The sequence below is a fragment of the Micropterus dolomieu genome, linkage group LG23, assembly GCF_021292245.1.
Source record: "Micropterus dolomieu isolate WLL.071019.BEF.003 ecotype Adirondacks linkage group LG23, ASM2129224v1, whole genome shotgun sequence".
Taxonomy (NCBI): domain Eukaryota; kingdom Metazoa; phylum Chordata; class Actinopteri; order Centrarchiformes; family Centrarchidae; genus Micropterus; species Micropterus dolomieu.
In genome coordinates, this window is record NC_060172.1 from 1,522,518 (window position 1) to 1,540,079 (window position 17,562).

Genomic DNA, 17,562 nt, shown 5'->3' on the forward strand with positions numbered 1-17,562 from the left:
CCCCCCCCCCATGTTTAAATGAGAAGCATAAATCTTCACACTGAATCAGCTGGAACCAGATAATGTTTGTGTTTTTTTATTATGAAACTGGTGCTGAAGACCTTTCCTGTGGATAGACCTCCTGAGGTTTAAAGCTCAATGCTTAATTAACAGTTAATATTTTAACCAAAACAACAGATTGAAACATTTTAACACCTCTTATGATTATTTGAAACTGCAGCACAATAAACACAGATAAACCCTCTGCAGCCTCAGGGCTGTTAAATGCCACGTTTCCTGTGTGAAAACTCAGAAACTGAATCCAGGTCAGACTAAACCACTAGACTGAGATCTTATAAAACTGAATGCCTAATTGGCTCCCAGGTGCAGCTCCTTCAATGACCGTTAGATGCCGACTGTATTGATGTGCGTGCAAAAAGCCAAACAAGTGGAGCTCTCTCGATTTTCATAATGTTTCCTTTTTTAAAACAAAAATAATACTAAATAGGTGATATACAGGTATTTGTTTGTGTGCTTGATTTACCAAGTGTCCCAGCTCTTGTCCCAGACTGCAGCTAAAGATTATTTTCATTGTTGATTAATCTGTTTATGTTCTCGATTAATCGATTAGCTGTTAAGTCTATAATGTGTCGATCAGTGTTTCCCAAAGCCCGTGATGTTTTGTTTTGTCCACAACAATTCAGTTTTCTGTCATAAAGCAGGAAAGAAACCAGAAAATATTCACACTTTAAAAAGCTGGATTCAAATAATTTTTGTTAAAAAATGACTCGAACTGATTAATCAATTATCCAAATAGTTGGTGATTAAATTTATTGTCGATAACTAATCGATTATTTGATTAACCGTTGCAGCTCTACCTGTCAGTGGCAGTTGTTACTTGCTCTGCGCCCTCGGCTCCTCCCAAGCCCCATCGCTTTACCCAAAATTAGATTTTCTTGCTCCAGATAGTTGCAGTCAGTAAACCCTTAACTCCACTGGTGCTTTCAGAAGGCTGTGAGTGATGTTACACCCACTTCAGTCAGCTTTTTAAGTGTTTTCCTTATCAGGCTAAACAGTAGCACACGCCAAATTAATAGGAAACTTGATTTTTGTGTGGCACTTTTTGAAACATAGAGCATAACAGAGTGAATCATGCATTATACATTTACATCTTTGTGAAATGGCTTTAAAAAACTTTACAGAACACCAGATGGATCATTTTTGTAACTGCAGGAAGGAGTCCACGTCTGTTGTGATGCACCAAACCACTTGTTTCATGCAATGGTTTTATTAAGTTCCTCAACTCATGCAAACCAGTCCTCTCTTTCCCCCCAAATTTAAACTCTGTATGCCACACAGAGTGGAATTTATGGGAATAATTTTTATGTAAGATAACATGAGGCGATGGACTGCAGTAGTACTAAAACAGTCAGCAGCTCACTACGACTGAAATAATGTATATTATAGTGAAGGCATTACATTATGTGATGATACTGACCAAATATCAGTTTATAATCAGGATCTGTCACATCTGGCCTGATCTCACAGATTGGCAGTGGTGGAAAGTAACTATGTACTTTTACTCAAGTACTGTACTTGGGTACAATTTTGCGGTACTTGTACTTTATTTAAATATTTTCTCCTACTTTATAATTCTACTCCACTACATTTCAGTGACAAATATTGACGACACTGAAATGTCCGATTCGGCAGTTAAAGGAAACTTTTTTTATTGTATTTGTGAAAATGCAAAAAAAAAAGACAATTTATCTGTAATTTTAGAATGGCTGCACGATATTGGGGGAAAAAAACCTGACATTGCAATTTGTTTTCTGTGATATTTATTGCGATATGAAAAAATACCAGATGACTTCAAGTGCTCCATTTGAAAAGAATTAAGCATCCTACAATTATTGGAGTGATTTTGCAGGGAAAATGCAGAGAAAATAAAAACAAATAAGCTGAAACTATCCTTTCTTGAGCTTTAATGCAGTAAATGTATTTTAAACCAAATAATAAAAGTAAAAGATCAGCTGTACACCAGCTTCCTAAGTGGTTTAGGTCTTGTTACATCAAGCCTTTACACAATGAGACATTATCTAACGTTACATCGCCGACAGCCTTCCTTTGCCATCAAACACCTCGGTCAAATCAGTTAATAAGTTCCGCTCATTGACATTTTGTTTTTTTGTAAAGAGCAGCCACGTGGATTAAACGAGTTAGCAAACTCCAGCTGGTGGAAAAGTAAAGTCAGGACAGCTCAGCAGCTCTCCTAAAGTTAGGAGAGTTTATTTAAGATTTTATGAAGTTAGGATGCTTCTGTAAAACACTTTTCTTATCTAAAGTTAGGAAAGGAACACTGACTCAGGAACTGTTAATCTGTAACGGCCTTTTTCCTAAATCAGTTCCTAACCGTTGTTACCATGGTTACCAAGCGGTTAGGATAGGAAGTTTCTGTAATACCTGGACTGTAATAATGAATATTGAGGCACAAACTGGAGCTGCTAGTATTTTCTACATAACATCCCCATGGTCCTGAGCTGTAACGGCCTCTTTAGGACAGTTAGCGTTATGTTCTTAACCACAGAAGTCAAAAGGCTTAATTTTTGAATGTTTATTAATTTTAATTTAGCTGCATAACGTTAGATGCAGACAGACAAACCCAGGTTGTTTTCTAGAGCGTCTCCCCACAGAGTTACCGGGTTAGCCCTCTCTAACTCGACCTGGGATTGGCTGACAGCTCCCACAGAGGCGAGGCCAACTCTTCTGTCCAATCAGAGCACAGCCCAGCTCAGCCTCGCACATAGCAACCAGGACGCTGGTTAGGGAGAAAAGAAGAGAGACCAGAGAGACGCTGTGTCAGCTCCACAGCCGTCTCTAAGGACTCCCTCAGTCGACTGAAACCTGCTTTTAAACTGCTGTTTCAGGTTGTTTTATTAATCTAACACAGCAAAATATAAAGCAGGCATTTATTTTAGAGCTGCAGCCTCTGAACTGGCTGTAAGCACAAAAACAGGAAGCTCGCATGAATCTGTCAGACATGCCTTTTAGTGACAGATTTTTCCAGATCCAGCCAAGAGAAATAGCCCTGTACTCGGCAGGCAGACAGTCTGGTAGACAGAAGTCAGATCATGCTGTTCGATATTTTTTTTGGCTTCCTTTTTTTTTGTTTATTTTCTGCCAGAACAAACAGTAGACGCCCGCACGAGCACTCTGTCAGCTCAGACTGCGTGGAGGTCAGACTGAAGCTGTACAAAACTACATCCAAGCTGCTGCGTAGTTTTCAAACCAAAGCGATCTCGGTCCTCATCAGCAATTTAGCTGTCTATCAGAACTGATCTCCGTCTATATTAAAACGACTGAATACGCACATCTAGTGGCCGTTCAGGTGCACTGGGCATGTGCGTGCCGGTGTAAACAGGAAGCAGATTGTCTACTCCGCAGTTGCAGAAGATTTGGCGAGTACTACTACAGACGAAGAACTTCACCAGAGATTTCTTTGCATGGACCGTCAACGAGGAGGAACTGTTACTTTCAGTAACACGGGAGTACAAAGAGACGGCGGAAAACGGACTGGGAGTCACCGCAAAGCAAATACAGCGACATGCACAGAACAAGTGTATTAGTGTTATTTACACGGTACAAAATATTTTAATAAAAATACACCAAAACGGAAACTCTGGCAGTAGCATCGTGTTCTTGTTTGACCCAAACAGGAACCCAAGCGTCTGCGTCATCGTTTTTAAAGTCCTCTGTTTTTGCCTGTAAGCACTAACACGCTAACCCGGAGTTTAAAACCTAAACGGGGTCAGCAGCGTTTTCTCCGTTTTAAAACGAAAAAGTAGTAGTGTGGAGGGAGCCTGAGAAACTTCCAGCATCAGCTCTTCCTCAAGCCTTAAATGGCTCTCAGGTCTGCATACAATGTTTATTGGTGCTTGTGTCAACAACCTGCACGTCCATGTTGTCTTTCCAACCAACAGACACTGGAAGACAAGACGACTGGGCTCAGCTCCAGCCGCTGAAGGTTTCTTTAAAGAGACTGCAGGTCCACCTCGGGTCCTTTCACTATGAATGTCTGTAGCTGTGAATGTGAAGCCGGATGCTGCCGGGGAATGAGCGCTTTGCTCAGTAGATTAATTTTTCTCCCAGGATAAGTAAAGACTGGGAATGAATTATGCAGTGTTCATATTCATCACGGCTGGGTGAGTTCAGACGGCGTGCAGGGGTTTCCTCTCAGCCTGCCTGCAGATGGATGAAATGCTCTGTCCTGACCAAAGACGCTGTGACAGCAGAGAGACAGATGGGATCTCCCGCTCTCATCTCTTTCACTGCTGTGTCTCTGGGAGTCCTGCCCAACGGGCTGTGTTGGAAAACTACATACAGTGGGTACGGAAAGTATTCAGACCCCTTTAAATATTTCACTCTTTGTTTCATTGCAGCCATTTTCCAAAAATCAAAAAAGTTCATTTTATTTCTCAGTAATGTACACTCAGCACCCCATCTTGACAGAAAAAAACAGAAATGTAGAAATTTTTGCAAATTTATTAAAAAAAAAAACTGAAATATCACATGGTCAATTTAAAGGGGTCTGAATACTTTCCGTACCCACTGTATTTAAAAGAAACCGTACCAAAGTGCGTCACTTTTATTGCCTTTTTAAAAATAAACAATGCAAAAGTGAAAGGAATGGTCTAAACAGTGCGTTTGTCTTCTTTATAATGAGCTGCTAATGTTAGCATGTCTGGCTCATTAGCTCACTACATGCAGTGGTGACCAACTGTTATGTCCAAGAGTTAGCACACCGTTAGCTAACTACAGTACTTTACAGGTTATTTTAGAAGAACACCTAATCAGTCTCATGACATTAGTTCACCAAAATCATCTGGTGGTTCTCCTTAAAATGGGAACTATAAGCATAAGTCAAACTTTGTGTTGCTTTTAAAAGTGTGATTTTTCTGTAGTGAGCATCAGTATGTTAGAAAAGAATGGCAGTTAAATCTTAGATTTTTCCTCGATCTCTAAATTGGGCACATCAAACCCTGAAAAAGAAGTCGATGATGTCGATGACCTGTTGGCTTTGGCCTCAGTCTTGTGGTGCATCTCAAAAAATTGAGTATCTTGGGAAAAGTTAAAGTTCTTCCGTAATTTAATTAATAATTTCATGTATTCATGTATTAAATACACATAATGTGAAATATTTCAAGGCTTTTTTTTGTTTTGTTTTAATCTTGATGATTACAGCTTATTAGAAATCAAAACTACAGTACCATTTTTAAATTTGAATTTTAGAATAAAGAATTTATAATACAGAAATGTTGACGCGAGAAGAGCTCTGATCAGCTAAATAACTCAGCATCTGCAAAGGTTTCCTCTCTGTCTGGTTCTGGTGCTCACAGTGAACTTTTCCACAATTTTATAATGTTTTTTGATGTGCCTGGTATATAGACCCATAATTGAGACCCTTAGAGTGGGTTCTTTGTTTTATTTTCCAGCCGCAGACTGCGTTTTTAACCGGCTCTTGGAGTAAACGGTAATTGGCTACCTAGCTACAGCTTATTAATTTTGTCAGATATGCCTCTCATTTCAGCAAAATTGACAGCATTTGACTAAAAATGAGAAATTGCTTTTGTCTACTTTTTCCTGAATTCAACAACGCAATGTTTCAGAAGTCACTGTCACTGTTAATGTAGGTACTGCAGCCTTTTATCATTGTAAAACATTATACGTGTCATGCAAGAAGGCAAAACTTGAAACGTGTAGCAACAGTACACAAAAGCATTTTTAATCTCATATCTTCTTCTCTCCTCAGAATCCGCTTCCGGTGATCACGAGTTTCGGCTCTTCCCTTTTCGCCGCTCTAGTCGTCTCCATCCGCCTCTGCACCCCCAGCACGAGTCCCACCGCCTCCACCTCCACCATCACCTTCATCAGCACCCTGCCAGGTTAGACAAAGAGATGCCAGCCGCCCTCCTGGGGTCTCGCTTCCGTCAGGAGCCCGGGGGTCAGCGAACCCTCAACCTGCTGGCGCGGCCCCATCACGAGGTGCCACCGGAGCACGCTGTCGTGTCTGCACGCCATCTGGTTACCGTGGTGAGTAATATGCTCCCTGATTAGGTCACCTGACAGTCATTTCTGTGGATACCTGTTGAATAGTGTTGACTGTCGCTTCTCATTTGAACGACACTTTGAATGATCCCAAAATTTTAACGTGTATTTGGCGTGCAGTTTTGTGACAAACTGTGGCAGCAAGGTTGGAATTTAATGGAGGCCTTGAAAGATGTCTCTTCTGCACCTCCCCAGCTGATTTTGCCGTTTTCTCCTCTGCCTCTTTCTAGTCAATACAGTTTTTAGACACGAGTGAATATTGGTTGAGATTCTGAATTGTTATTGGACATCAGTTAGTGAAACGCTGCGCACATGGTCGGTTCGCTGTCTCTCCCTCTTCATCTCCTTCAGTTCTCATGAGTTTTCAAGCTTTGACATCAATTCATGTCAATTTCAAATCGCAATTTTGGTTTGAAAATGATTAATCGTTCAGCCCTATTAGGCAGGGTTGTAAAAAGGGTTGCCTCACTAGTTGGCACATCCTGGCTACTGTACTCCTGGCCAGTCCAGTTTGTGTTGTGGGTTTTAGTGATAAGTGTCAAATGCACCATGATAGGCCAGTGTTTAATCCACTTTATTGTTGTCAGTGAGGATACGTTGATCGTCTAAAGGTGTTTTCGATGCAGGATCATACAGCTGGAAGCTGAGAGCCTCATTTTGACTCCAGCGGCTGAAAGCTGCAGACTAGAAATATCTGGAAGCTGGTGTGTGAGTAAGCACTCCTGCACTCCCACCGACGCTCGCTGATACCATCGTTTTGCGAGGGAGGAGATGACCTTCTTTTATCAAACGTTACGGTCGACTAATACTGAGGAGGTCAGAGGTCACAGCAAACAGACTCTAAGTGAATGATGGCTGAGCAGCTGCAGACTCCTCTGTAGCTGCGGCGCTGGAGGAGGGATGCTGAACTCTCTGTTGCCATGGAAACACTAATCATGAGTGTGTGTGTGAGAGACCCACTTACCTTCACAATGGGTGGTTGCGTAACGTAGATAAACAGCAGCGACCTTCAGAGTGACATTGAGACGCAGACTCAGACGTAGAGACAGGTATGTTCAGGTTGTTAATGAGAGAGACGGGAAGATGAGAAATGGGGGAGTCGGACGGCGATACAGAGAGACGGGAAGGTCAAAATGGATGGTGACTGTTGAAAAATCGATTCGCATAAGAACAGCTATTCCTCTGTTGTTCGCTTAAATCATAGAGGCCGTTGACATCTGGTATTATTATGAATCTCCAGTGTCCAGATTAACAGCCGATCGCTCGGTCCAGCTTAAACCACGTCACGTCCTTTTTTACATTTGTGTGGGTCCAAGAAATAACTTTCTGAACTCCTCTTTACACCATGATTTGTTTTCCTTCGCGATTATGCACCATGTTTTCCTCAGCTGAGCTGGAAAGTGAAACTTTAGTGCCGCCTGCCAGCGTTTCCTTGCTACATTTGTTCACAGTGTGCACCAGGGCTGAAACAATTCATTGATTAAATCGATTACTAAAAAGCATCGATGCAAATTCTTTGCATTATAATGACGCTGTTTGCAAAGTAGAGAAAGAGAGAAAATAGCGAGGGACAAAGAAGAAAAGTGTCTAAAGTCTGGGATTATTTCAAGCTAAAAACAACAACTCTGTAATGTTACAGTCCATCCACCGTAAAGGCTAGCAAAAGTAAGTCGCAGTCCTCAGCTGAAAATGTGCACATGTGAGTTTGGGTTGTAACGTCACAGTCATGAGTTAAGAGGAGCTGCACCACAGTTTAACTTAGGGTGCACTCTGTTGATGTTTGTGTTGGTAAACCAGTTGTCTGGTTGTTGGTCAGATATTTGCTGTATGACACACTATAAATTCCCGAAAGGACTAATAGCGTAAAACTTCAATTAATAGCCAAGTCCCAAATAGCCGCCTACCTCCTTTACTGGCCTGCTGTGGGAACACATTTTGACAAATAAACGCCTGCCTCAATTTAATGCCTGGTCTGGTTTTTATAGAAGTTCTTTGGATGTATAAAACCTCTTAAACCCTGCGGGGTCGCTGCTTTAGCTGCTTCTAAGCTGCTCAGATTGTTAATACAAACATTAATGTTTAAATGTCTGATCAATGTGTCAGTATGGACGTGCTGAACATCCTTAGATCGGTTAGATTCTCCACAATACCACTGTTAAATTCATTTAACGGAAACAACAAGACCCAAAGTATAATTCTTCTAGATTTACTGGTGCAACCTGCATGGCTACAAGAGAGGAAAAGGAGGGGGGGGAGTGCTGACTCAAGTTAACTTTGAAGCGCTCGTTAAGTCCGAATGTGTCCGTTCCTTGATTATTCATCTTCCTTTAGTCTGTGAGGGTCCACAGATCAAAAGAATCAAAACAGCTTTTCAGAAAAATTAATCCTAGTTGTGAATCCTGTCGTGTGAAGTCCGTCGCTCTCTGTCTGCTAACTTCTCTCATCCTGCACCCTGTTGTTTTCGTGAGGTTGCTGCCTTCAAAATAAAAGCGCATAAGCCGTCTTTGGGAGCTAGATCAAATGAATGAATGAATGACGTCTGTTTTGACAATTTTTACTTAAGTATTATTCTGTTTGAAATAAACTGTTTCATAGTAGTTTCAGTTTTGTGCAAAAAGAATTAAAGGCCATGTTCAACTTTGGGAAAAACACAGCGCTAGTCACGGTCACTTTTTCCCAGCCGTCCAATCACAGTGCAGGAGGGGCGGGACAAACACCATACCGCGCACATCTGATCTTGAACGAAATGATATGCCCACTCGCCCGCAAAATCTCCATGGACCCACGTACGGCGACTCTTTCCTCATGCGTCAGTCTTCTCTTCATGCAGAGCAAGTAAGCCTACTTTGTAGTGACATTTTCTACACAGTAAAATTAAGTACCCTACTTGCAACACACCACCTCCCACGGAAATTATGTATCATAGCAACCACAGCCTCAAAAAAAACACTGCCCCTCCTATTTGATTATAATTGGGTCATCCAAAATGCATTTTAATGCCAGGTGTAAAAGATAAATTCCAAAAGTTGATGTTTGTAATAAGATTAATTAAGTTTTATATTGACGTAACAAAAGTGAAACTCACTGCAAGGTTGCAGTATTTGTACACTGGTATTACTACTTTTACACATATTAGAGTAGTAGTTAATCTTTGCATATTTTGGATTTAGGACCTAATAGTTAGTTTTATTAGGCTAAGGTGAAGTATTATGTGAGTACTTTGTACTCCACCACCTCCAGACTGAAAGGAGCACCGAACAGCTGCACTAACAAACGAGACCGGCTGACCAACACACACTGCAGCACTTTCCAAAACTTCACCCAACTCTGCTGGGGAAAAAAGAAAATAACTCTGTCTACAGTCTGTCTCTTTTCCACATCCCTACTTTGTACAGCGTTTTGGACAACGAAGGCTTTCTGTAGTAAACATAGCTGTTTACCCCAGAACACACACACCAACCTCTTTTGTTGGTCAGTAAATCTGACTTTCATTTAATTATATTCCTAAAGGAAAACGGATGACTGTAATCAGGTATCATTAATTAATACTTGCATGGATTGAAATTTATTCCATAAATAAGGTGAACAGGAGGACAAAAATGTATTTAAATTGATGCTGTTTTCAGTGCGTCAGTCGAGCAAATATGAGTAAATAGTTTCATGTATCACATGTTCGTTTCCTTATTGAGCCAAACGCTGAGCGCCAGCTTGCGGATGTGATGCGCTGCTTGTAAAAACACATTATGGAAAATGTAACACTATTTTATTAAGTAAATCTTTCAGCTTAAGTCAGATTTCTTTTAACTCATCGCCAGCCTTGTTAAGTGAGTGGGCTGTAAATAAATATTTAAACACAGCTGGAAAGCATTTGGTAACTCTCTTTTCAAACAGGGGGAATCCAAATTAGTACCTGGGTCATCCAGTCTTGTGTCCCCCTCCGGTCAGTGACGTCACTACCAAGGAGGGAGGCCCCTTCCTGCAGATCTGTTATAAAGGGGCGGAGCTCCGGTGCCCCCTTTCCTCCGGTGCACAAGCGTTGCATGAAAAGTGTATTTTTCTTTTTTTTACCCACCAAACAACTTCAGCTTCACTAAAAGGAACACGAGGTTCACGCTGAGTTAAATCTCGTTTTGTAGCTTCTCTGTCAGAATTTACCTCCTTTTCTTCCTGCAGTCAGTACGTATTAATATTAATGAGCGGCGTTTCACTGACGGTTTATTGGCAACTATGGGCGTTTGAAGGGTCGGACATGGAGCTCCCTCACATGCTCAAGTTCATTGTGATTTAAAAAGGGAACTTGCTTACAACTGTGCGTACGCACGGTTTTACAAGTCTGAATATTTTATTTGGCTTTTGGACTTTGTACGCACAGTTTTATAAATGAGACCCCGGATCTTTTTAAATGCGACCTGAGTCTGGAAACTCAGGACGTAATTGATGCGATTTTGATGTCACTCTAGAGCAGCTGTTTTCACCTTCCTGCCAGTCAGATATGGGGAAAAAATAGGAATTGAGCATTAAGACCTGCAGGCTGAACGTAGCCAAAATAATTATTGATATTGCTGGCAGGCCAGCTTTGGCCCACGGGCCGCCTACTGCCAACCATTGCTCTTGGGTTACAGCCTGCTATTTTATTTTCCTATTATTATTTATTGTTCTGGACACTATTTTCATGATTTAATCTTCTCTATTTATTTTTCGGAATCAATCGATTACATTTTTAATTATTATTACATGTTATAATAAATATTTTGTTATTATTCATTAAAATTTTTAAATTTAAATACTTGAATTCTTATGGCACTAGCTTGATGAGCAGGAATGGCTACTTTAAAAAGTACTTTGTTTAGCACTTCTATATGCAGTATAGTACTGAAACAAAGACTAAAGATGTGATGTGCATTGTTTCTTGGAGGGATTATGACCGATGATATACAGACTGTAGATATGAAAAAGTCAACTTTATTCACATGGTCTAGTGTTAAAACAGTAAATCGAACTACCAAAGTAACATGATTAGTATTGAATGAGGAGATGAGCATATTGTCCCATTCTTACTAACATGTTACATATTAGTATCAGACAGTAAACTATATTAATGTCTTGTGTACTAACTGCAGTGGGCTGTCATTAGTACACAGTGTTAAACTTAACAGGATCAGACTGGAAGTGTTTGGACACAGTCTGATTCACAGTGGGCGGACATTTATTTATAGGAGACATGTAGCAGATTATTAATTTAATTTAATATCTGCGTGTCTCACACCAACTCTCGTACAATCCTCTGCCAAAACATTCAGAAGTGTTGTCGCCGCAGATGCATTGTGGGAGGAGAGGCAATCTGGAGGAACCTCCGGTGGAAACCAAAAGACAGACGTGAATGCTGGGAGTTTTTCTGTCTGTTTACAGTTTGTTTCTGGTTCGGTCTTCACAGCAGTCAGAATCCAGAGGTCTTTGTAGTGGGATATAGGTCACCCGGCACAGTGCTTGATGATAAATAAAACACACACACATTTAAGATGGAAATTAATAATTTATATGAAATCTAAATTTGTGCTTCAGTAAATATTTTATTCATGACCAATAAAATAAAGGAACAGTTATTCAAAGAGCTTTATGAAGAGACCAAATAATTAAAGAAGTAGGAAGTGTATTATTTGTCAGTTAAAGCTTGTTGCGTTGGTCAGTGTTCTGCATGTCTCCAGCAGTTCATATATGTCATTGAAACGTGGCTCACTGAGGATGTGCTATTTTAAAAAGTGGGCGTAACCACCGTGACGTCACCCGTCTGTTTGTGGACTGCCATTTTGAAGCCTCCAGTTTGGCATTTTGGCCGTCGCCATCTTGTTTTTTTTGGAACCAGACGTGACCATATTTGGAGAGGGTGGCGCTAGCTAGCTTGGTGTGGCGCAAGCTAGCAAGGTGCATCCGTAATTCACGTTAACTGTGATATTAGCTGAGATGCTAATTCTGGCTAACGACAAACGGGTATAAAACAAAACGTACGTACTTGAAAAATGAACGGCAAACTGCTAATAACTTTTTTCAGCGGCGCTGGTTAAATGTACACAGAGTCGCCTCTATCCTGACTGACAGGTCGCCATGGTAGCGGCTTGTCAATCAGCTTGTAGCCCCGCCCTAAAACCTCCCCTGCTTCCTGGTCTCTGTTCCTCTAAATGGGACCATAATGTAATAATTATAAATAAACTCATCAGGAAAGTTTCTCATTTCTCGCATTTTCTCACAGACTTCTATACAATCACACTTCTTTCTGCAGCCGCTGGAGTCGCCCCCTGCTGGCTGCTGGAGAGGACGCAGCTTTAAGGCGCTTCAGCATTGACTTCACTTTTTTTTAGACCTGGTTATCCCCGCTTGGTCGTGGCCTCCTCAACATGCAGACCACGCTAGCAACAATTTATCCATTGCAACCATCACAAGCACCCGAGGAACCTGAAAACATAGCAGCTGTTTAGAAAAGCCTAAGCAACCATCTATCAGTGCGCTGAGAAGGCAGTGTGATTACTCAAAAATTGGTGATGACTTTATTTGTTAGTTTTTACGATGGAGTATTAGGGCCACATTGAGGAGTAAAAAAAATCAGAGATTATCAGAATAAAGTCGTAATATTACGAGAATAAATTGTATTTTTAAGCTACATGTTAAGGGAAATTTCAGAAGAGCAGCCTGCTGCTTTAAAATGAGGAACGTGGAGAATCTTGTGAAGTTATACTTCAATATAGGTTTCGAAAATAACGAGACACTAAATCTCATCGCACATCAGCACCAAATTATCATAAGTATCAGGACTTTGAAAAGACTATGCAAGAAACTGTCTCTATTCTGAAGAAAGAATCACACGGACTTGGAGGAAATTGCCTCTTTTGTGGAAGGCTGCTCTTGTGATATTTCCCCTAACATGTAGCTTAAAAACACAACTTTATTCTCGTAATATTACAACTTTATTCTCGTAATATTATTCTCGTAATATTACGACTTTATTCTTGTAATCTCAATTTTTTTTTTCTCCTATGTGGCCCTAATACTCCGTAAGATTTTAATTCTTATGTTTTTATTTTATTTTACTGTTTTACTGGTGTAGCACAAAGTGACAGGACAGGAGATCACAGAAAATAACACTTGACTTTTGCAGCCCGCTCCGTCCTCTGCTGCCCTTTCTGCCCCTTGTTTTATCAATGAGAAACTGCTGTGAGGCTCAAACGCTGTGTTACATAACCCTGTTCTGTGTTAATTGACTTCCTGTGTGTGGTCATGTGACCTGTCCCTGCAGGCTGCTGCCGCTCCATCACAACACTATGACAACCACGTCACTAATGGATGGAGAGGAAAAAACTGAATACTACACATTTGTGCAGAGGAATACATTTACAAACTCTAAATACCTGCAGGTTTCACTAGGCCAGTCCAAAATCTGTTGTGTAACTTTTGTGTATCTGAGCGTCAGTACTGTGATCAACCAACAACACATTTTGTTTATTGATTGGTATTTGAAGCTGATGCTGATTTATTAGAATTTCATCATCATCACTATCGGATCACACACGAGATTCAGTAATTCAAAATGTACGAATCTGGCAGATTTGATAAAAGTTATTGATTATGGCTAAAATGAAAAAGTAAATTAGTCTATTGATATAAAATAAACTGGCAACTATTGTGGTAATTGATGTTAATGTTAAGCAAGTTTGTTTCAGATTTAAATGCCAAACATTAGCTAGTTCCTGCTTCTTGTGATTATTTGCTGCTTTTCTTGTCATTTTTATTATGATTTTAATTTAAGCCGCAACTAATTATTTTCAGTATTAATTCATCAGTCGATAATTCTTAATTGATAGTTTTTACATTTTTTTTGCTTTTATTAAATGTCATAAAATAGTGAAAATCTGTTTACCAGAGCCGACGTGATATTCATGTCTTGAAATACGTCCAAATCCCAAAGATACTCAGTTTACAGTTATTAAAAAACCAAATCCTCACATTTAACATGTTGCAGAGAATATTTGGGAGTAATTTAAATTGATCAACTGACTAATCATTCCAGCTCTACATTATTATACATTATGTTGGACAAAACAAGCGATTTGTTTTTAGGAAATGATGATGGGTGTTTTTAAATGTGGAATATTATCATCAGTTGCAGCCCTATGATTATTTTTCTATTGTTTTATATTATCCATAATATTATTATTATTATTACAATATTTGTCTTTGAACATAATATAACAGAAGAAAATGTGTTTAGATGGAAGCTGGGAGGGAGAGAGGTTGTGTAAGACCCAGATGGTACCCAGTCGCCTCCCATCTCTGCATCACACCACATGCCTGCAAGACATTACTGTGTGTGTGTGTGTGTGTGTGTGTGTGTGGCCTTTGCTCACATCACGTGCAGGCTGGTTGTCACACACAAACTCTGCTGTAGTCAACTGTGAGTGTGTGTGTGAGTGTTAGAATGAGGTTGTGTGTTCCAGCATGAAAAGCTGAATGTGTGTGTTGTCGGTGAAGCTGAATTAGGCTGAATTTTGTTTCTGTGCTTTGAAATATTCAGTTGAAATCCATGAGAGTAGGAGGAGCTGCAGCCTCGTCAGTATTGTAGAGGGTTGTTACCCAGGCTGCTGACTAGGGCTGGGCGATATGGCCAAAAATGTTAGCACGATAAATGTCAAATCATTATTTCTGTCCAGTTTAAAGGCTGATTTTATTTTATTTTTTGCTTCTGAGTGAAAATTGAAGAAACCAGATGGATAATTATGTGGTTCTACTTTTCTTTATGGTCAGAAACAAACACTGGATCAAACAGTGGATCACTCAACAAATCTGAGGGAGAACAAATTTAACAGATATGATTAGTAAATCTTTTTTCAGTCCCTTTTCCTAAACAAAATAAATATTTTAATAGAAAAAGTGCTAATTTGTTCGTGATTCAAATGAATTAAACCAAATATTTATTGATGATATATATTGAAAATTTATTATATTGTTGTTCAGGAAAATTATATTGCAATAATTATCATTATTGTTTTATTGCCCAGCCCTACTGCTGACACAGGTTACAGTTTCACGGCATCTTCACGGTTCTTTGTGGGGCCTCACAATATACATTTTAGACTGATATTCATTGAAGAAGAGTGCTGCTAATGCTACCAGATGCCTCACAGTAAAATCTGTTGCTGGTTTGCTGGTGAAAAACCTTTAAGGTGAAGCATCAGCAGGAAATATTTGGTTTCAGTATCTTCACTAAGTGCAAATTATGTGAAAATAAGGGAGGAATAAAGAGTGGAACATGTAGGCCAGCTCCTGGTGGTTGGAAGACGACCACAGCCTGCCTCAAAACGCCATTTGCTTTCGGGTTTAAGAACCAGCAAGCAAAGCAAAGTGTAGGGTACAGTGTCTGCTATGCAAGCAGACGATTGAGGCACTGAAAATCTCAGCAGACAACAAATCATAGGACAAATAAAGGAATTACAGGCAAACATCCTGATCAGCGGGTTTGGATTTTTAATTTAAAGCGATCTGATCGGCTGAAAGGGCCAGTTTGACTCTTTGAATGTTGCTGCTTTTCCTGCGAATCGGTTAATTTCTTTAAATAAATATTTGAACAAGAACAATTAAATCACAGCAGGCTGGTTCGCTGTGTTCAGGTTATCAGCCTGCTCGCATAAGAACGCTGTAGACTAGTGTGTGTGTGTGTGTGCTGAATAATTAATGTCAGCTGTGTGTGTGTGTGTGTTACCTCTGCTAGTAGAAAGAACTGTGACGCCACTTAAAACCCACAGAGAGAAACATGATTCATTCAGGACTCTGTGTTACGACTGCAGTTTCATCTGTTTTCTGTATAAACACCACATCTCATACATTAAAGATAAGAGGCAACTACCTATGAGACACGATACGATTATATTCCACACAATGCGATACCACGTGATGCAAAGGAATGAGCATAAGCTAAGCATTTCAGCACTGTTCAGTTTGATTTTATTTGAGATGAATCATAAATTACTTTATATTTGTTTCTTAGTAATGCAACTCTGTAAGCATCTAATTTATGCGATTTCTTTTTGACCTTTAAAAAATGTTGTTTTTGATTTGTTTTTGCACACTGCATTGGCTCTTGGGTGGGCAAGGTTATAATCGTTTACGAAGAAGAACGAAATAACGAAAACTAGATGTGAAGAAACATTGTGGTGAACTGAAATAAAAATACAAACGAGGCTTTACAAAAATAACTAACTAACTCTAACTAAAATTAAAGAGTAAAAGTCCTTAGTTTTTGTTTTATTTATTTTATAGGACCTAAATAAGCCTACATTTCAAGTGGATATGAAGCAGAACTGAACTAACGTTGTGGGGCAGTTGGTGTGACCGTGTTTAGTTTGGGTTGCAGGTAGTGAGTCGCTGTCTTGATGGTTTTCTTTTCCTTGTTCTGTTCTGATGGTCTGGCTCAGATGATGATGATGAGATGATGAACTTGCCCACTGACTGAGCTCCCCTTCCACTGCGTTAACGTGTCTGCTGGTCGTTATATTTACTGCATGTCAGCTAGTGTGTGTTTTATGGGCTCACTGATATCTCAGCCAAACTGTCTCTTTGTGCTTCACATTGTTTTTATACCTATTTTTTGAATTAATAAAGGTTAAGATTTTAATTTTAACTACTTTCCAGTCATACTTGCCTTCAGGGTGCTAGGGACCTGTTGTTTGTGGCTCCACGAAGGGCCTCCACTATCTTCCAATGTCTAAGCTGTCCATCAATTGTGTTTCACCTCAATTTATTGTATTTCACCTATTTAACCAAGAATGATAGAGCTAGACACTGATGTAATACATTTCTTGAGACCACTGTAGGATTAGGGTAGTTTGATTTTAGGGTTTTGTGTATGTAGGTTAGAAATTATACTGTAGATTTCATGTGCTTCATTTAGTTGTATTTATTTCAACAATGCGTGAACAATGCGTGAAACTAATAAAAACTAAAATAAACCTAAGCATTTTCCAAAAATAAACTAAAACTAAGCATTTTCCAAAAATAAACTAAAACTAAGAATTTTTTGATGCATTTGTGTTGTGCCGTTGCCTTTTCTTTGCATGGATGTGTGGGAACAACCGTTAAGAGGAAACATTGTGCATCGTTGTAGATAGGGCTAGGGCGATTCGTCAACGTAGTCGACATGATCGATTACGTAAATACGTCGACTCGCATTACGTGCGTCGAAGCGTCGCTGCATCCGCTGTTAGCAGGGATTCCCCCGGAAAAGCTCCAGCTTCAAGACCGCGCCTTCGACCGTCTGAAGTTTGGGAGTATTTTCGACTGACACTAAACCGCTCTGTGAACTGGAAACAATGAACACGTGAAGCAGCAGGAACACGTGACGTGAAAGTATCCCGGAGCACTGACGGCAGCGCCGCAAATCCTGTGTACTTCCTGTCTCCACACGAGCACGGCACATTATCAGCACGAGGACAC

The 17,562-nt window shown here is 40.0% G+C and overlaps 1 protein-coding gene across 1 annotated transcript in view; it reads left to right on the forward strand.

The window, feature by feature from the left end:
* The first annotated feature begins 5,772 nt into the window (after window positions 1-5,772).
* ptprr (protein tyrosine phosphatase receptor type R) overlaps window positions 5,773-17,562 on the forward strand; it is a 39,295-nt gene continuing 27,505 nt past the window's right edge. Inside the window, exon 1 of the mRNA XM_046038877.1 lies at window positions 5,773-6,069. Within this exon, the coding sequence (XP_045894833.1) occupies window positions 5,935-6,069 (135 nt within the window). The 5' untranslated portion in view covers window positions 5,773-5,934. The remainder of the gene's footprint in view (window positions 6,070-17,562) is intronic.